Below are 21,201 nucleotides of genomic sequence, written 5' to 3' on the forward strand. Positions count from 1 at the left end.
GAACTGGGGAAGAAAGGTTAAGACAGAACCAGAGTCCAATATATTGTAGAAATAGAACAGGGATTAGTTAAGGGAAATTGGGGAGTCAGAAGAGAAGAGAAGATAAGGAGGTTCGTAAGCATAAAAGAGAAGTAGGAATATAAAATGTACAACAACTAATTAATCTACCAAACAAAATAGGTGGAACAAAAATTAATGATGTTATAAGAGAGTTATGATATTGGATATAAGCGATTCTTTGTCTACATGTAAAAACCTGCCCAGTGGGAAGATATCTGTGAAGATAATGACAAAAGAATCCTTATGGGTAGAATGTAAAATGGATTGAGGGTCGTTCGTAGAAGAAATTATATCTATAGTTAAAATTAGTAGTTAACATTATGGGGATAATTGATCCAGGGAATTTATCAGACTTATCAAAATTAGCAACTGTCATTCCTCGGGGTTATGTTTGTCTTCCTTTGAATCAACGTCTTATCTTGCAGTGTTTTCCATGTAAGAGTAAAGGAGACAGGAATATATTTTGTTCAGCTATATAACCTTTAAGAGTGATTTTATAGAGGTAATAAAAGTAGGTTTTAGAAGAAAGTGGAGTCAGACTTTACGATGTCTCGGCTGGGTGATGATAAAATTCTGTAATGTACAGCGTGCTCTGAGGACAAGATGAAACTAACTGTTTGTCAGAAATTGTGCGATTGTTGAAGCAGTGAAGGTTGCACAAGGTTTGTGGTTATCCCGGAGTATTAGGTATAGTGGTTAGCCTACAAAATGTCATTGAAGGGTTAATCCTGCCTTACATGGGCCGAGTGATGGGATCACTGTCCGCGCTGGCAATACGGGCACCGTGTGTCCAGCGAAATTTCCAGATTACCTTTTTTCCTAGCTCTCCACAAACACTGTCCAGGACCAGCTTGTGATGGGCAAACACCAGGAATTTCTCTCTCCCGCTCTCCAGGAGATCCATGATGTATTCTCTGGAGAAGGAGAAACAGCATCATGACGACTAGAATACCAAATACGCAGCAGCAACGTATCCGTGTAATGACCGGAGAACATTACTGCGCTGCTTAGTTTTGCCTGGGATATATTATTTTTTACCTCTTATTATTATCCTTTATTTATTAGGCGCCACAAGAGTTCCGCAGCGCCGTACACAGCACAAACAGTAGACTAAACAAGGTGACACATTACAAACGGTTAACAAAAAAATACCAAAACTTCAGAGGCTCCAGGCAGGCTAATGCAGTAAAGACGGAGCAGAAGAGCAGGTATGGAGAACAGAGGGAAGAGGGCCCTGCTCAAATGATCTTACATTCTCTTATGCCACTGAGTTGGGCACCATTTGACGATGGTGGTAATACAGACATCGGTTAAACCTACCAAAAATTTCAGATTTCAAGAATGGCTACAAAAAGAAAATAATGACTTACAATAAAAATGACAGTCTAGACAGCCGATATCCTGACGCTACATCCCGATTGCTGTGAATTCCGGCACTTTAAATTGACGTCACTGTTCATAGCCGCAGTGATATCTCTGCATTTAAAGCGCCAATGCCTAACCCTAACTTCTAACTGAGATATTAAAGTCATGGGGTTCTGGCATTGGTGCTTTAAATACAGAGATATCACTGCGGTTATGAACAGCGACGTCAATTTAAAGTTCCGGAATTCATAGCATCGGCTGAAAAGCTCGTGACTCTGTAAAGTCTATGGAGATCTGCCTACACTGCTGGTCCTGAGTGTGTACACACTGCAGAATTGGAACGACATTGTTCCAACGGTGAACAAAATTTTTAGTCTGTTGATAAAATCAAATCAGATGATAAGATGTGTTTTGGAATGATAATCATTCATCATAGGAACATACACAATAATGCAACATTGGGCCGAACTGTCGTTTATCGTGTGATTGGTTCGATATTTGGGTAGAAAACCTGTAGTATGTACCCAGCTTAATATAGCATTTAAATTAAAAAAAAAAAGGTTTCTCAAAACAGGTATATATTGGGCATTGTCGTGTAAGATGGTTTCTGTATCCACTGGTTTTAATTTTAAAATATTATTTCATAATGAGTAAGAAATATACAACGTTCGTTTAATATTTTCTCTGTCTTATTGATTTGAATTTGCGGTGTCTAAGTCAACTTTTCAATCGCTCCATGTAAATTACACATATCTGTACAAACTGTGTAGTGACTGATCATAATCCGTAGCAAAGAACACAGGAATAATATATCCCCCCCTTGTAATACTGACGGGAACAGCACTTACGTGACACACGGGATCTTGGCTTCGGCTGTTCTGTTGTAGAATAGGAGGAGAGCTTCTTTCTCTTGACCTTTCTGTGAGAAGGTGACATGTTACCATGTGCACAATGCATTTGATCATCATCAACAACTTGTAACATTATATTGTAACAGAAATGTGATCCGGCTAATCAGAGATCGGTTAAATACCCCTAATCCCATCACAGAACTCGGACCCTCTATTTCACAGATTTAAGGACTGTGGTGAAGCGGAGAACGTGTCAAACATGAGAACTGGCGATAAGTGGATCCCAAAACCCGCAACTAATAAACTCACGCTCTTGAAGCCTTGTGCCATTTCCTTAGCAGCCGCTGCAAGTGCCGCTTTGGTCTTCGAGCTGATGCCGTCGGCGGAGATGATGACCATTTTGCGCTGCTTGGCTGGCAGCTGGGACAATACGTCAGACTTCAGTCTTCGAATCATTATAGACTCCTCCAGCAGCAGCTTCAGCTCACTGAGGTTAGAGGATCCTGAGTAATCCCATCCCCAAGGCATCTGAGATGAAGAACCCATTTAGACTTCCACGTACATCAGTAATATTGCCATTGTATAACGGGTAGACTGTACTCACCTGTTTGGCATCACAGTAGCGGATCCCAAAGTCGTGGAAGCGAGGGAAGAATGTGGGTCTAACAGCGGCGATCTGTGTGTACAGCTCCGCTGGCCTGGACATGGCCGGGGTGCCGGACAGTAAAATGACCCTCTTTGCACTCTATGACGGAGATAGACAAACCAAGACACTCGTATTCTTTTCCCCAAGTACTGCAGTGATAAGAACACTCATTGTAACACAAAGGATGTATGTAGAATGTGGAACATAGAGGAATTGTGAAGCCCAGGATGATGGCTTTGTAGGTGGACAACACACTTTGGTGTCAAATCTAATAGAAAAGCCTTAATCTAAATCAGGAGGGCCACAGGTGAACTTCAAGAGGGCCACAGGCATCCTTCAAGTGCAAAATGTGGTCAACACAGAGTTTCTAAGGCCTCTTATCGGACACATGGAATGAGCGACGTCCTGAAGATTTATACAAGAATGCAACACACCGGGCTGGTAATAATCCCACATATATCCACACCGGGAGGTCCTCTAACCAGAGCAGTTTGGGCAATTTAGGAAAGGGTATTAGAAGATTTGTTTTCATCTTCTCTATGGGGGTAAATCTGCTAATGTCATGTATAAGAATATGAATATATATAACATTCATGACACGTTTACATGGAGGTCAGTGTTATACCTTCAGCAGAGGCATCGCAGATTTACATCGAGCCGTCTTCACGTTCTTCAGAAAATGGGATTCATCCTTCAATGACAACAGAACAAGTTACTTTTAGGAAGTGATCGACGGATCCAAATAGTCTGTAGTAAAGTATCATTATTACAAAGATCCAGTGTATGAGAGAAGCTAATTATCACTATGTCTTTGGGATGTTATGGAGAAAACCAAAGTACCTGGAGTAATCCCCCACTAACATGGGGAAAACATGCTAACTCCACACAGATAGGACCACTGATCCCAGCGTTACTATACAGCCCCCTCTTAGGGGTACTTACTATAATAATGACTTTGAAATTTGTGGCGATTGCCTTGTCCATCTTTCCTAGCAGGTCGTAGCTGACGATGTTGATGAGGCTGGAGGACTGGCTGTCACGGCCGGTGACGATGACGTTGACACTATCGGGCTTGACAGAGGGCAGCCACCTATGGAAAGCCTAAATATACAGAGCCAGCCGCTATCAGTGTAGAAACAATACAATTCATGTCTCTCAAAAGGCCCAAATCAAACACATATCACACCTCTGCAGGAAAACCTATATGTCCTCTGTACGCACAAATACACTTGTACTTGTACGCTGACTGTACAAACACTAAGGGGGGGATTCAAGCCAGCACGAGGTGCCGCTGAACATCGCCTCGATATCTGATGCACACATTTACACCTATTACAGTAAGGAATCTCCTCTCATTTTTCTGTGGGGCCCAGGAAAAAATGAGCAGAGTTTCTAGCCTGACCATTGAGGCGATGTGTGACCACGGACTGGTCCAGAGACATCGCATTGGACTGAATCTCCTCCAAACACTGGTACAGTATTTACCAGGAACACATTGACAGTGACCTCTTTTTTCAAAGATGTCCGGGATACATCATATACAATTGTGAACTAGGTACAGACAGAAGACGATAAGGATTCAGAGCTCACAAGCACGCCTGTATACCCAAAACTGAAAACTAAAGGTCCCAAACATTACTTACCTGTTGTCAGGCGTTCAGACTACCCTTGGGTCATCCCGATGTCTTGCCCGCGCCCGGCACAGCTTGGTGCCCCGTGCATGCTCCTTTTGAGCTAGTGGTGACTGCCCAATCTTATTGCTCCAGCTAAACCATTCTTTTTTAAGACAGGTGGAATTTTGTTCACCAATAGAAGGAATATAAGCAGCGGCAGGGGTTGCACAAGATGTTGGGGAGTCTGGGGCACAGCCCACAGGTGAGTAATCATTTTGTGATGACTTCACACTTTAATGAGCACAGTTTGGATAGTTTTCTGCAGCTCTTATTGTTCTAGATGAAACTAAACAGTAAACTCTAAGCAGGATGACTGAGACTCACCTCGGCCCAGGTAAACCTGACAGATGACGGAGCAACCACAAGCAGCGGCCACTCTGTCCTGTAATAGGCAGCAATGCAGATGGCCTGGATGGTCTTCCCCAAGCCCATGTCATCAGCCAGGAGCAGTCGACCTTCTCGAGATATAGCAAAGCTGGAAGAGACAGACATGAGTGTGAGAACCATAATGGTACTCGGCCAGATGGATTTACGGCATCAAATGTGTGCAGATGCTCAGGAAACTAATATGTCACAACATGAGAATCAATGGCTGCTAATATTAACTTTGGGGTAACTTTGGGGTCACATCATCCAAAAAGGTGACAATGATCTTCCTCAGAGTGGGTTTGCAGCAAAGAATACCGCGGTTCATCATGCAGGGGGGGGGGGCTTCTGGAGGGAGCACAGGGTTTAGACTTAAAACAATTTCAGCTATTTAAAGAAAACAAAAACATTTTGAAGTGCTAAATTAAACTTTCACTAGCTTTAAAAAAAAACTTGTTGGGCCTGAGTCATTAAGGAGAGCGAAGCACAAAAAGGAGTAAGTTTGCTAATGGACAAACCATGTTACAATACAAGGGGTGCAAATTAGTTTATTATTTTGCGCATAAGGAAAATACTGGCTGTTTTTTTCATCTAGCACACAGATACTTGATAGCTTTATTTTTACACTGAAATATAAAGTTGATCTAGGACATGCCCTACCCCAACTATAAATCTGTCCCCACGTTTTAAATTTATCTCCCCTTCCAATGCAACATGGTTTTGCCCAGGTGAAAAGTTACTCTTGTTTTATGCTTAGCTCTCCTTAATGACTCCAGACCGTTGTGTGCAAACAGATCTGCTGTAAAGAAAATGTAGTAAATATCGCATTTCATAGCAGAACAATGGATGAAACATACTGCCAGCGCGGTTCTCACTTAAATGTCCCTTTAACTCTTCTAAATTTTCCACCTCATTTACCCCTTTGTTGCTGAATGTACCGTGTACAAGACCCAGTAGTAACAACAATCAGTGTATGAGGTGAACAAGTTCCACCCAGCTTACAAGAGAGGAACGCCAACATTCTGTGAAGAGTGATGAGGTCACTGGAGGCATTTACAGAAACATGTGAAGATTCTCAAACTTATAAGTACTAGGGTCAGAGTGTCTTACAGATAAACTACATCAAGTCTGTTGTGCTGATTGACTGTAACGAAGGTTGATGTTAAATAGGTTTATTTACTGTACAAATAAGAATATAAACTAGAAAACTGATCATCAATATATTTTAGCTCAGAGATCCCATGCAGCTGGAGCACGTCCAGATAGTGATATGAGCGGCCGTTGTTTATCTTCTATAGATGTGACATAATGTAACATAATGATCATTTTCCCCCGTCAATCAGGCTTGGACAAATTCCAGAAGTCAGGTACCCACTATACATATTCTGGCATCTACATTTCACTTGCAGTGGGGTCACCTCGTCTCTGGCTCTCTAATATAGTCACAACAATTGTATCACTTGGGTAACGTTAAAAAGTCAGTACACTCTCTACTTCACGGGGGGGGGGGGGTCATGTAGAACTCAAGAATTCAAATCTAGGAGCTGGCAGAATTTGCACTATCAAAATAGATCATTGGTATAGTTATATCTGTTAGTCTAGTGACGTATCAGCTGTCTATCATAGAGCGTCAGCTCACAGTCACACAGACTGGCACCAGTGGGTGGGGATAATGTGACACGATCCCACACATTTACTTCAATTAGACATGAGCCAAACAGTGCCGCTTAGCTAAAATAGCGCCGCAAATTCTGTATACCGAATGGAGCTTAAAACAACAACAAAGCGGCCAGTGGTTCACATTCAAGAATAGGACAAGACGCCACTTGCACCCACACCAATGCCCTCTAGGCACCCCCCAGAGGTGGCACATACCTTACCCCCTCCCTCTGGAACGGCATCAGGCTGCTCTCCAGCTTGGAATCCACAGCGGATAAATCTGCTTCTGGGATCTCAGCGCGACTCCCAGATGTGTTTTCAAACTGAGACGCAAAGGCTTGAATGACGGATCTGGGCAGCGGTTCCACCACCACCTGCTGTATGGCATGTACCGCTTCCACTGCAAGGCGACCCAGAAACAGACTTGTTACCGTGCGGCCGTAAATACAACGATTATTCCACAGATACAAAAATATTCCAAAAATTCTCCACAAACAAAAACATTGTCAAAAATGGGATTCATCAATAGATTTTATTCAGCTTTAAAAATGATAAAACTACAAAAAACTGAATTTAAAACACAGTTATAATAATCCCTCAGTAATAGATAAACTATTATTAGTTATCAGTAAAGAGGTCCTAGATGATAGTCCACGTCGTATTCATTCTTATAGTAGGATTGGAGATGTCTGTGGTGGGGTTTTTTTACATCCACATAATACCATCATACGTAGATACCTGGCATGGTGATCATATGTCATCTGTGTGTACACATGTTGTACAATCACATGACCACACACCTGCGAGGACACCATTTACATACCAGGTACATGAGAAGCTGCAATTTCAAACTTAATGCCCTCGATCAGCCATGCCAACCCGCCGAGGTGCCAGGGTCCATTAAGGAAAGTGATCTCCTGCTTTAGACTATAAATCCTGTTAATGGTATACTCACATCTTCATGTTTTATTATAATATATATAATAAATAAACCAAAGACTCTTCAATATTGGGTTTTAGATGCGCTTTAATGGAATTGAATGAATGGAAAAATATATTAATTGTTTAAAAGTGCAAAATGCAAAGGAAAATATTGTCCATGCAGAGATGTGAATGGTGTGATAGAAACGAATGCACTGTGCTGCTGATACAGCTAAAACAAACCTGCTGTGAATAAGCCCTTCTAGAAAGTGATATCCCAGACTAGTCACTAATTAAAGTAGTCTTAAGCTGGGTACACACTACACGGTTTTCATCCAATAATCGGCTCAATCAGCCAACATACGACCACTTGTTCAAAAGTCGGGTCAGTGTGTGTAGTGACACGATGGTCGAAAGTCTGCCCAAAGGAACGATTGTCGCCTCATTTGGTAGGTCGTACCGTTTAATATTTTCGTTCCAATCTCGTTTCCGTTGTGTAGTGTGTATAAACTTCCGACCGATGTGTACGAAATTGCAATCATTGCTCCCGACAACATGGCTGTAAAAAGTCGCTAAAGGGGAAGTCCGCTCTTCCCTTTATCTTCTAAAACAAGGCTAGTGTGTATGCAGTCCATGGACCGAGTGATTGGACCATCGATCAGATGTAAAATCGATTGGCATAAAAAGTTGGTGGAAAATTCTGTAGTGTGTACCCAGCTTAAGATGGAAATCGTGTTCCTTTTATTTACGTTGTGTGCAGGACAATAAAAATCAAGACAATGAAGAAGCCAGGAGTGGCCCTGGGAGGTCCAGTCTGCCCACATACAGACAGAAGGACTTATCTGGAGAAAACAATGGTGGAGCTTCCACCATTTAACTCCTGTATGTAGCAGGCTCGGTCACAGACTGTACCGAAAACCTTTGCATATAATTTTGCTATACATATATATGTTTATAAGTGCATTAGCTAAATGACAAGTGGCTTTAAAATAATGAACGCGAAGTACAGACAGTCTGCTGTTATAAAGTAGGTAGATGAACTTCTTAAGGACAACAATATGCTGTTAATGTCTGGTACGGCCACTTGGTGGCGCTAGAGGCCCCGCCGGACCTCAGGCAGCATTTGCAGCAATACTGACAGGCAGAGAAACACACTGCAAGCCTCACAATGGGGTTTGTTTCTGAGTCAGTAGAGGCAGAACGCGTAATGAGGCTCTATTACCAAATGACAGATCTTTTGTAGAATTTCTTCTTTTTAGACAAAACATCTATTATACATTAATCTTGAGCAATCTCTATACCATTCATGAAAACAAAATCTAAAGGTTAAAAAAAAAGGGTAAAACAAAAAAAATGACCTGACTATAGCAGACACATTATTATTATTATTATTATTATTAATCTTTATTTATAGGGCACCACATGAGGTCCGCTGCTCCGTACAGAGGGCAAACAACACGACAGTAGCAGGTATAACAGCACAATATAGTAAACAAATAACACTACAACTCTAAACACATCTACTGGGTGTGGCACATGGACAGTTAAACGTACCTGCCCTCCGACAGATGCGAAGTGTAGGATATGAAAAGAAGACGTGAGCATGGCTGGATGGCGCAATTCGCCTCATCAAGTGAGTGGGACAAGCTGTATGATGACGCTAATTGCATCATCACCCCGCCCCCCCTCTCCAAACTCAGTAGTCAATGAGGGGGCGTGGCTTGATGAGACTTGCATCCTCAGTACATGTCCCCACCCGTATTGCAGTCATGCAAAGCCCCCTTGTCCCTTGTGGGGTAACTGTCTCAGTAATCCAGGAGGTTTCCCCAGAATTAAGGAGTATGCACCTATATTTCAATAATTGATGATTAATAGTTGAGCAACAAGTCACCTAAAAATGTAAGAACAACAAATAGTAAAGACCAGTGGCTGGTTTCAAGGGCAGTCTGGCTATATATATATATATATATATATATATATATATATATATATATATATATATATATATATACACACTTATATTGCTCATTTTTACTGTTGACTCCTCTGTACAATATCCTACTCTCTACTTATATATTACTGATTATCCACGGTGAACTCTGTATCTTACAAATGTGTCTTTGAAGTGTGCTGTTCAGTGTGTAACAAGTTATGTTGTTTATTGTGCTTTGTTAAGTATAGAATCAGAAGGTTGATTTAGTCCACGTTCAATTACTCCGACCCTTTGCTCATTAATTCCACATACGATGTCAAAATAAAGTAAATGAAGATAATTGAGCGTCCCTTCCATCCGTTATACTCTCTGGTTCTAAGAAACCACAATCATTTCTGTGACTTCCTTTGTACTTTGCAGAATTTCCGGGCATTTTCATTTTCCGCTGAGCCAGCATGCGCTCCCGTACAAAGGCTAAACAGCGACAGTCTCCCCTCTCTAATTCACAGCTTGACGCTTTTCAGGCATCTGCGGCCTCTCATTCACTGTTACTTTTCATTTACTGCATGTTCTTACAAACAAACATGAAAGCGTTGAGCGCTGCCCGAGCTCAGGCGGAGAGAACAGAATATAGAGACGAGCCAGGGGTGACCTCTCCCTTCGTTCCTACACAAAGGAGCGTTCTGCATCTAACAAAGGACTACTCCTCAGCAGCTCAACTTACTGCGCTTTCATCTGTTTTACATTTAAAGTTACAATACAGCCAGAAAACAATAACCGGCCGTAACATCCACGACCCACCGCATTTACTGATTCCGCAGACATAAGAACGGTTTCTGAACCACTGGATGTGTGAAAGTGTTGCAGATCACAAAAGTAGCAAAATATATACAACCGATCAGCCACAACACTGAAACCACTGACAAGTGAAGTGAATAACGTTGATGCTTTTCAGTGAATAAACAAACCACTTTGTAGCTGTTGCAAATTAATAAAGTGTGTAATATGAAGCTTATGGTTTAGGTACCTGTGTGGTACTAGCAGTAGTATAGATGTCTGGAGTCAATACAATGAGCTTTCCTGAAGCACCCGCAAACAAATTCTAATTTAATGAACAGCTACAGCAGCCTGAGGTTTGAGAAATCCATACACGACAGCGTTAAAAAAAATAATAATAATAATTAGTAGTTGTTGAGGATTTGATATTATGTAGATATATGGATAAATCTTTCAACCTCTTGTGCACTGTCAATTAAAAAACAATCACAATTAGCAAAACAAAGAAAGGAAAAGAAAATATAATATTTGAATTAATCAGCATTTTAAAGAAAAGTGCAAAAATAAGATTTCATTTTACAGTGATATTATTGAAATGAAAAAGGGGTGATGGTGCAATTTCAGGGAGTTCTTGCATTGCTAAAGGGGGCACAGGCGATTGATCGGAGATGGCCTTTTATAGTTGCATTGACAGAGCTGCATTTCTAGGTATCCTCCCATCAATGTCATAAATAAAGTCAAAAACATGAGAAAGAAAAAGTGTAATGTAGACGGTCCGATTGTCGCTGCACTCATTTTATGGGGACAGAACGGATTATTCTATGAAGGGGGGGGGGGGGGGGGTGCTAATGCGGTAGGTCAGACTTTGATGTGATAATTACACTGACGCATAAGGCTAGTAGGTTAATTGGCTGCTATAAAAAAAAAAATTTTACCTTAGTCTCTCTCTCTCTCTCTCTGTGTGTCAGGGAATTTAGACTGTAAGCTCCAATGGGGCAGGGACTGATGTGAATGAGTTCTCTGTATAGCGCTGCGGAATCAGTGGCGCTATATAAATAAATGGTGATGATGATGATGATGATGATGATGAAGGCGGATAAGCAGTGGGTGAGCTGTCTACATGCCGCTGCGTTACACAATGGGCAGCACAGTGGCTCAGTCGTCAGCACTTCTGCCTCACAGCACGAGGTCATGACTTCGATTCCCGGCCATGGCTTTATCTGTGAGGAGTTTGTATGTTCTCCCCGTGTTTCCTCCAGGTGCTCCGGTTTCCTCCCACACCCTAAAAACATACTGGTAGGTTAATTGGCTGCTATTAAATTGCCCTTAGTCTCTCTCAGTCTGTCTGTGTGTGGGGATTTAGACTGTAAGCTCCAATGAGGCAGGGGCTGATGTAAGTAAGTTCTCTGTACAGCGCTGCGGAATTAGTGGCGTTATATAAATAACTGATGATGACACACCCACTGCGCTTTATAAATCAGGTCCAAGGAAAGGATTTGGGGCAACATGAGGTCAGTATTTTAACGCAATTTTGCAGTCTGAAGCCACATAGACCCTGTACATCTTTAATATGCCAACTGTGGACCTAGATGAATATATATTATAATATATACAGAGTATATAGTAGATGACAATACAAATACTAGCTTAACATCACTGGTTATAAAATTATGTGTTTTATAAGTCTGCTAACATTCGAATATTACTATTATGTTATGTAACTCTACCAGACCAGCGCAGCTACACAGAACATCACTACAAGCAGCTCTATTCATTGGGGGATAAAGCACAACTGAAGCTAAAACTCAAATTTAGAACTAGAAGTTTTCTAAAACTTTTCCAATAATGTTTGTGAAATTTGCAAAGATTTTTTAGAAAGATATTTAAAATAAGGTCACAGGGGAAGGGGCTTTTCATGAAAGCCCACCAATCCTCCCGTCGATAGGCCTACCGACAATGTCGTATCTCTTCAGAACCGGGTAACCGAGGAAACCCAGTTGCAGTCAACTGCATATCAGAGGCATATACAGCAGATATCTTACCTCCTGTCATTTTCTATACACTTGTACATGTCTCCTGATCCTTAAAGTGTATTTTTCCTGCATGCAGTACTAGTAGTGAGACACTGACAGAGCTCTGTACGGACAACAGCAGAGACAGCAGTACCAGAGATACATATGCTACTGCGCTTCATCAAATGCACCCTGTACAATCATCAGTCTCTGACGCTGGCCGCACACACAGGCTGATTACATGAGATGCCTTCTGTCCGAGCGCCTGAATCACTTCTGCTGTCACCTGTACAGTTGGAAGTTAATCCAACACACTTAAGCTGGGTACAATTATTGTGCAGATCACACGATTGATGACCGCTTGGTCAGATATTGCAACAGTGTGTATGCTCCCATGACCATGTCTTATAGTACCCAAACATATCGCATCTGTTGATTTGGGTTTTATAAACTTCCTAAAAATCCCGATCAACGATGTCAGGCAAATGTGGCAGTGTGTACACACTCACGACCAGCAGTGTAGGCAGATATCTGTAGAGTGTACAGAGTCACCATCTTTTCAGCAGTTGGTTATAAGAGATGAAGGTCACAGATCTGAAGGTACATTGGGCAGCATGGTGGCTCAGAGGTTAGCACTTCTTCCTTGCAGCAGGGTCATGAGTTCAATTGCCGACCATGGCTTTATCTGTCTGGAGTTTGTATGTTCTCTCCGTGTTTGAGTGGGTTTCCTCCGGGTGCTCCGGTTTCCTCCCACACTCCGAAAACATACTAGTAGGTTAATTGGCTGCTATCACAAATTGATCCTAGTGTGTGTGTGTGTGTGTGTGTGTGTTAGGGAATTTAGATTGTAAGCTCCAATGCGGCAGGGACTCATGTGAATGAGTTCTCTGTACAGCGCTGCGGAATCAGTGGCGCTATATAAATAAATGGTGATGATGATGTGTACAGCATGCTTATTGGGAATTTCAGTCGTTGGTGAAATCATTACAGAAATTACATTTCAAGCCCAAATCGGTCCATCTCAGAACATCTTCTCTCATTTAATCCTGTTGAAATCTCTAGGTTCATTATCGGTCATACACACAGCGATATCGCAGCACAAGTAACGGTGGGTTCTTTTCAAAATAATAATTTCTCTTTAAAGAGTCTTGGACTATTATTTCTATTGTCCTCTAAACCTGCTCTGTAAACAGTCCTCTGAGCTCTCTATCTTAGAGACATATAATTAGTGCAATTATCTCATCTGCTAATCCTACAAACATTTGAAAATTAAACTCTATAGCTCCCCACTGTTCTCAATTGCAAAGTCATCGTCAGAGGAAGCTGTTTAGAACGTCTGACCTTAGAATTGTACACAGACAATGTCGAGAACAAAGCGAAGGAGGTTTATGGCATTTCAGTGAATACGGTTCACATGAAATGAGGTGGTGTATAATTGCAGCAATTTCCCTGCTTATTACAGTACGCTCTTTTTACAACCTGAAAAAATGATTAGATAGCGGCCCAGGGCGGCATGAATCACAGTATCTCCTAAAACAACCTTTTTATCGGAGTCTGGCAGCGCACCGGGCTGGCACCCAGCCGGGGGTGGCGAGAAATGTTAAACTTCATAAACAGTTATTAGCAAAAATTATTCCAAAGATAAACCCACATTTAGCTGTATAAATGTGTCTCCTGCAGCCACATCCAGATGGAAATACAGAGCCGGCACCAGGATTTAAAGAACGCCCATCCTTAGCTAAACTTATATTAAAAAACAATGACCATCGGTGTCCCGGACATTAGCACAAACTCCCATCTTTGTGGATCCTTGATAATAGTCAATGGTTCTACCGCTGTCTGCATGTCAGAAGAGAGAATATCGACTGAGTGGCTAACTGGACGTACGCATCCGCATGACATTTAACTAGAGATGCTCAGGCTCGGTTCCTCGAAAACCGAACACACCCAAACTTAGGGGATCCGAGTACCAAGAGGCTCTCGGTACTGTCGCGCACCCTCGGAATTGAAAACTAGGCAAAATGTCATTGTGACGTCGTCAGATCTCGCAGGTTCTGAATACCTTTTAAAGATCCAACATCACGGAGGGCGGAGCCCCATTTATCTTTTCTGCCACTGCTGTGTGCCAATGTGTCCTAGATGTGCCAGGAACTGCCGTGTGTTTGTGTCATTGCTCTGTCGCTTAATTACCATCCAGCCAGGTCGCTGCAGTCTTTGTCCGAAAGTGTATGAAAATAATATTGTGATCTGTGAGGTGGTCTAAATTGACTGCAAATGACTTGAAATTAGTCTTATTGAGGTTAATAATATGTAGGGACAAAAAAAGAGCAAAATTATGTGATTTTAGCATATTTCAGGATTTTTTCTAAAAAATCCAAAACCAAAACACACGAGGGTGGTTTTGCCAAAACCAAAACACGAAGCTAATCCAGATCAAAAACCAGTTCACGGGGTCAGTGAGCATCGCTACATTTAACACTATAAACCACTAGAGAAAGGCAGTGATTGGAGAGTAACTCTGGAATACCAGTGGTAGCGAAGTTTACGGTACAAATTGTATCTCATGGTAATTCTGAATACGTCCAGGATACTAAGTACTCAGACCATGCAGTGATGCAGGGTAATGGTAGAGTTTACATGCAGATACCCCTATATGAGCTAGCAGCATAGGACATTTCAGTGCCTCTCCCAGAGATGACTATCGGAGAGGTATACACAGACTTCCTCCTCCTGGCCTGCAGTGTAGTGTCCCTGGCACCAGGGCATAAGCATGCAGGTACCCCTCTATTTGCTACATGGGGGGCAGGTAGTAGAAAGCCCAACTCCCCCCTTAAGTAAAGCACCAGTTGCTCATTAGTTTACACGTTTTAGTCATACGTTGGTCTGTGCAGCCGACCATCAGTAACCCCACAAATAATGAGAAATAGCGGAGAAACGATTGATGTACTAAACAATAACCTGCTGACACGGGGGAAGCTCTGTTACATCTGCAAATCGACATTCACATATTTCATAGTTCTGGAAACAAAGACACAAGAAATCTTAGGGTTGAAAAGTTTGTAAAATAAAAAAAAACTAAGCTCACCGCTCACCCCTTCATCTTCGGCCGGAAAAAGCTATAAGAGCGGGTGAGGTAGCATCAACTCAAGTGCAAAGCTGCACCCCAGATTACATCTAATACAAAGCATCTCTGTTATTACAAGGTAACGTGTCTTCTGGCGAAGGGACAGGGAATCCGAAACAGAAGATGGAGAGAAACTTTTTTTTTTGTTTTTGTTTTTTAAGGGAAATTAGACATGCAGAATATTTGCTGAATACCAATATATGTAAGGATTAAAAACAAGTTTACTGGACAGGCAAATTGTAACCTGCACTATAACATTGTGTCACTTCATCCCCAATCTGCCATTAATTTGGCCTTTTACAACACAACGGGGTGTGAAAATGTCCTCCCAATGTGCAGTTTATGAAAGAGGCCTTTTAATATGGAACACGAGCAAAGTCCTGCAAAAGAGGCAATTTCAAGATAGATAAAAATGTCATAAGAGCTATTACTAAGCATTCAAATTAAACAGATGTTTCATAATTAGCCCTTTGTATACAAAATAGCGTTTAAGCAAAAGGAAGGAGACGCTTACTCAGTTTTTGGTAGTCCTCCAGCAAAAAGCTCCATTTTCTGCTCTTCATGTCTGTAGAGAAACAAAACAAAATGATAGGAAACGTCTCGTTTTTCTTAGGTTAAAGATCTGTGGCCTACACACAACTCTACATTCACTCACATTATTAGGTACACCTGCTCGTTAATGCAAATATCCAATCAACCAATCATGTTGCAGCAACTCAGTACTTAAAAGCATTCAGACATGGTCAAGAGGTTCAGATGTTGTACAGACAGGGGGTAATTTACTAAACTGCGGGTTTGAAAAAGTGGAGATTTTGCCTATAGCAACCAATCAGATTCTAGCTGTCATTTTGTAGAATACACTAAATAAATGACAGCTACAATCTGATTGGCTGCTATAGGCAACATCTCCACTTTTTCAAACCCGCAGTTTAGTAAATATACCCCCAGAATGGGAACAAATGTGATCTGGGTGACTGTAACCATGAAATGAATGTTGGTGCCAGACGGGGTGGTTTGAGTATCTCAGTAACCGCTGATCTCCTGGGATTTTCGCACACAGCAGTCTCCAGCGTTTATACAGAATGGTGCAAAATACAGTGAGCGGCAGATCAAAAATAAGAAAAACCCTACAGGTCTTTTAAATAAATAAACACAACACAATACCCTTTACTGGTGACTGGTCTATTTAAATATTCTGTTTTTTCAAAGCCGCATGACAGGTAAGACTTTTGCGCTGTTGTTGAGACGTCTGGATGAGGACGCAGCTGCAATGTAAAACACCAGCCGGAGCGCACAATTCACCTCTCCTTTCAGGTCATGTCTGAGCGGTTTGGTGCCTTCTCCAGTGAGTTTCTTTATGCATAGATTGCAAATCCTCATTGGAAACACAGCCTCACACTCTCATACATTATTCCTCAGCCCTGACAAGGCTTTTTAATGCACAAAACCATAATTCCCAAAGCTATTTAAGTCAGTATAACTCCTAGTGGGCATAGATCAGGGACAGGGGATGGCAGACAAACACATCTGATGGGATAGAAAGCAATATACAGGCAATGATTAACTGTGCTGTAGGGTGTTTTAATAACATAGTGTGTTCCCTGCTGGAAGAATAACTAATTTCCACGTCCGACGAGGTCTCTGTACATAGGATCGCAGGCGGTACCTTTTGTTGTTCCAAAATACAGAAAACGTTACATTTGTGAAAAGATAGCGGCGGTAACACGAAATCAGGTTCTTACCGTAATTCCGAGAGTTCATCTGCTTAAAAAGGCCGATGATCTCCGCATGGTACCCCACGTCCATTTCAAACCGGGACCGGGAGATGAGCACAGTCCGGCCCTTTAGAGTGGCGTTTGGGCGTTGCCAGCTATTGCACATGGCAAGCAGTGTATTGATGCTGGCGCCCCCGCTGGTTGCCGCGGGAAGTGAAGGAATCGTTGCATCTTCCATCCCTTCTAAGGGTTTAAAAACCACATTCTGCAGCCGCTGAACTTCACTCACTATAAACAAAGAAACACTGTAACACCACAGCCTATCATCATCAATATTTATTTAGCGCCAGCAAATTCCATAGCTGCAATTGGGAACAAGCGCAGTAATAAAACAATACTGGGTAATACAGACAGACAGAGAGGCAAGAGGCCCTGCTCGTAAATTTATAATCTATGGGACTATCCTACGGGATTGTGAATGCGTTCAACGCTATCCTGACAAACGCTGCTTCACTATCAATGATAGTGTAACAGAATGCAACACAATTGCTGTATCTTAGCTTGACAGTCTCACCCTACCAGTGGCGGATCCAGGGGGGGGGGGGGGCGATCGGGGCTTTCGCCCCCCCTAGCAGCAAAAAGCTAGGTCCCAACCGCCGATCAAAACGGGAGGGGCGGGGCTAAGCGTGAGCGGGGGGCGGGGCTAAATGTGGGCCAGCCAATCAGAGTGGTCCCAGCCGGCGATCACAACTGGAGGGGGCGGGGCCAATCGCGGGCGGAAGGCGGGGTTTAACCCGGGGCAGCCAATCAGAGCAAAGGAGGGGCGTGATTATGCAAAATCGCCCCCCCTAAACATAAAGTCTAGATCCGCCCCTGCACCCCACCTTAAGGTTTAATTAGTATTTGTCATAAAACGCCATCATATCACAGTCATCTCCTGACCGCACTTTCTGCCATCTGCAATCTACACGTATCAGTACCGATCAGATAATGATCAGGACTGGAGACTGTAAGGAGAGGTCCCACATGTAGCAATTTCTGTCCAATTTGATTTAAAACAACCAAACGGCCCCTCTGAAGGACTGCAGGCAACTCAAAGTGAAAGAAAAGCTCACTGTCGTCTCTTATTTATACAGCGTCACAGATTCTGTAGTGCCGGATAATCAACGTACAGAAATACGTGAATATAATAAACATACTGACAGATACATTAATACAATTTAGCATGATAACACATACATAGATAGTTGTCAGCTATCAATTACAGCTAGCAGGGGTACAGGTATGATCTAGGAGTGTGAGTGAGCAAAAGACATAAACATCAGGGTCGTACAAGGGAGACAGATATGAGACACTGGTTATAGAGGACACTTATAAGACAAAGTGCAGTGCTTAGAAAAATATCTGAATCAGGCTCATTGTTGGTGGGTGGGGTCAGGACAACCTGTAACAAATCACAGCATTACACTATTAACAGCAGCACAGATTATTTCAGCTCAGCCAACTCTGTGTTCAAATGCATTAAGGATTGAAGTGGGAGGAGCTATGCTATCATGTAGCCAATCCCAGCATCTGAACAGCAGCCAGGTAGTGATATGAGGCTCCTATCACATGGTGGCGGAGACTGTGGTATTACATTAACGTTTGCATTCAACGTGTTTTATCTCCCATTAAACTCTACTATAGGACAATACAGTGATACCAGAGAACAATAGCTTGTAGTGAGAAAAACAGGATCACATTTAGTATCAAAACCTCATAACTCCACCTGAACCACAGAAAACTCCAGTTATGGTGCAGAGGACTCACACCTCTGAGGATGTTACAGAAAGTGGCTTCTTATATTTTTATGTTTCGTGGCCCTTTGCACGTCGCTAACTATCCACTTACTCAGAGTCGTGTAATCTTCCAGGCTGAAATTCCACAATTTGGTTGTGGGATCTAAAAAAGAAAAAAAAAACACACAGCATGAAGCACATTGTCAGCCATAAACGTACAGCCTGCAGGAAATCAATACCGCGGCTTCTGCGAGTCTTATAAATCTCAATTTGTGCAGCTGCAGCTCTGGGACTAAAATTATTTGCTGTGGTACAAGAAACAAAGCTAATTCCATGAGCCTATAGTGCTTAGACTACAGCGTGTGTACGGCAGCAACGTCATACAGTCATTTCAACATTGTGCAGCGTGAAAACATTGTTCAACTGTGTGAAACAAGGATCTACCCAACACCATTACCATCTGCACTTGTATTAGGGCTGTTTTCTATTAGTAGCTGTTAGACAAATACAAAGGGAAAATTATATTTATCAAAGAGATATCTTTGAGATGCATATCTAATGTTATATTTATTATAGAACTGTACCCATTTTTTAAGCAAGCATCACTAAAGCTGGGTACACCCCTATGCAATTATCGTGCAGATCACACAATAAATGACCGTTTGGTCAGATACTGCAAGTGTGTGTATACTCTCCCACGATCATGTTTTATCGTTCCAAAGCACATTGTATCGTTTTAATTGGTTTTATAAGCTTCCTAAAAATCACAATCGACGATGGAACGATGTCGGGCAAATGTGGCAGTGTGTACGCAGTCACCACCAGCAGTGTAGGCAGATATCTGTACAGTGTACAGAGTCACCATCTTTTCAGCAGATGGTTATGAGATGAAGATCACAGATATGAAGGTAAATTTTGGAGGTGTATCACTGTCGGATCCAGGGGAACGAATGGAGCAATCGCCCCCCCTAACAAGAGCTTGCTGGCGGTAGTCATTTAATCGGCTCTTTAAATGCCGACACACTTTAGAATAACAAAAAAAGTACCGATTAGCATAACTGCGACAATATCTGCATATCTACCTACCATATAACAGACAGGCAGTATTTCCGGCACGTTTAATTATCTCCAGATGCAAAATCCGACTTTCACAATATCTACAGTAAGAAATTGCATCACTTGTAAAGGTCAGACCGAAAATGGCGGTTTTAGAGCGGCAACGGTCGGACCCACCGCCTGGATTACATTATACATGACGGAAATACTGCCTGTCTATGTTTCCATCACAGACACCTTGGTAACGCTTTCGTATTGAGTATGGCTCAATCTTTATAATATTACTGGATTGTTTTAATTCTCCGCATGCATCCTCAGTTCCTTTAGTCCTAAGTGACCTCATCCCCTGATCGTCTTCCTTCACTACGTAGTTACACACTTATCAACCATATCAGAGAGCTGTACTGAAGGAAGATTTAGTCGTCCAGCAAAGGGAGGTCACCTCTATCTGCTACATGGAGGGGCCTTTAGGTACAAAATAATCATCACATTTCCATAAAAACATGAACATTCCCCCTCACAGGTCTCCAAATTGTTTCTTATAACAGATCTCCGGTGATACCATTATTTAGTATTTAGAAACCACCCTCCTAACAAGTAACTCTCGATGTTTGAGTCCTTAGTTGTTTTTCACTACTTTGTGCTCCCACCGTCCAAACCGATAATATCACAAAGTGTAATAAGTGATCCTGATGTCTAGTCCAAGCACCTTCCATCAACACTGCAGTGATACAGGCCTCATGGGACTTGTATTAACAGAACTCACAGTTTGTATAATGCACACAGGAATTAAATATGGAACATCTAAAAGGCAGACCTATTCGAGTATATCTATAATATAAAAGCCTAGCGGCGTGTGTTAGTCTGTGTGGAAAAAAAAAAAAAAAGCTGCAGCGCCACCTGCTGGGCGGAGTTATACACTGACCTACTAAATTCTTAGCATTATCTAATATATAAAAGTAAAAGCCTATCGGCGTGTGTTAGTGTGTGTAAAAAACTATTTTCTCAGAAATTTGGTATACTGACATTATTTGACAAAAAATTAGAATAGTGAAGTCAGTTAACTTCCATCATCCCCCTGTGGGAGGGGTAGTAAAGGCTAAATTTACGAGTTGAGGGCTCAAACTCATTTTCGTGAGGTAATTTTACCTCATGAACACACATTAAAAAGGGCGCTTGCGTCGGGAAGTAACGCTCTTCCCCTGAGGAGGCCTGGGCTAGGCCCAAATGCATGACAAGAACCTTTTTAAGACCTTAAGTAGCTT

General features: G+C 42.0%; 1 protein-coding gene across 2 annotated transcripts in view; it reads right to left on the reverse strand.

Moving 5' to 3' along the window:
- Positions 1–21,201, reverse strand: part of SMARCAL1 (SNF2 related chromatin remodeling annealing helicase 1) — a 30,160-nt gene that overhangs the window by 4,117 nt on the left and 4,842 nt on the right. For both annotated transcript variants that reach the window (XM_075181102.1, XM_075181101.1), the window contains exons 3-13: positions 18,993–19,043; positions 17,130–17,390; positions 15,902–15,952; positions 6,837–7,020; positions 4,920–5,070; positions 3,865–4,023; positions 3,548–3,613; positions 2,881–3,021; positions 2,586–2,804; positions 2,274–2,344; positions 872–974 (exon numbers count right to left, since the gene is read on the reverse strand). In XM_075181102.1, coding sequence (XP_075037203.1) covers positions 872–974; positions 2,274–2,344; positions 2,586–2,804; positions 2,881–3,021; positions 3,548–3,613; positions 3,865–4,023; positions 4,920–5,070; positions 6,837–7,020; positions 15,902–15,952; positions 17,130–17,390; positions 18,993–19,043 — 1,457 coding nt within the window. The remainder of the gene's footprint in view (positions 1–871; positions 975–2,273; positions 2,345–2,585; positions 2,805–2,880; positions 3,022–3,547; positions 3,614–3,864; positions 4,024–4,919; positions 5,071–6,836; positions 7,021–15,901; positions 15,953–17,129; positions 17,391–18,992; positions 19,044–21,201) is intronic.

This window comes from Mixophyes fleayi, chromosome 7 (assembly GCF_038048845.1).
Source record: "Mixophyes fleayi isolate aMixFle1 chromosome 7, aMixFle1.hap1, whole genome shotgun sequence".
NCBI lineage: Eukaryota > Metazoa > Chordata > Amphibia > Anura > Limnodynastidae > Mixophyes > Mixophyes fleayi.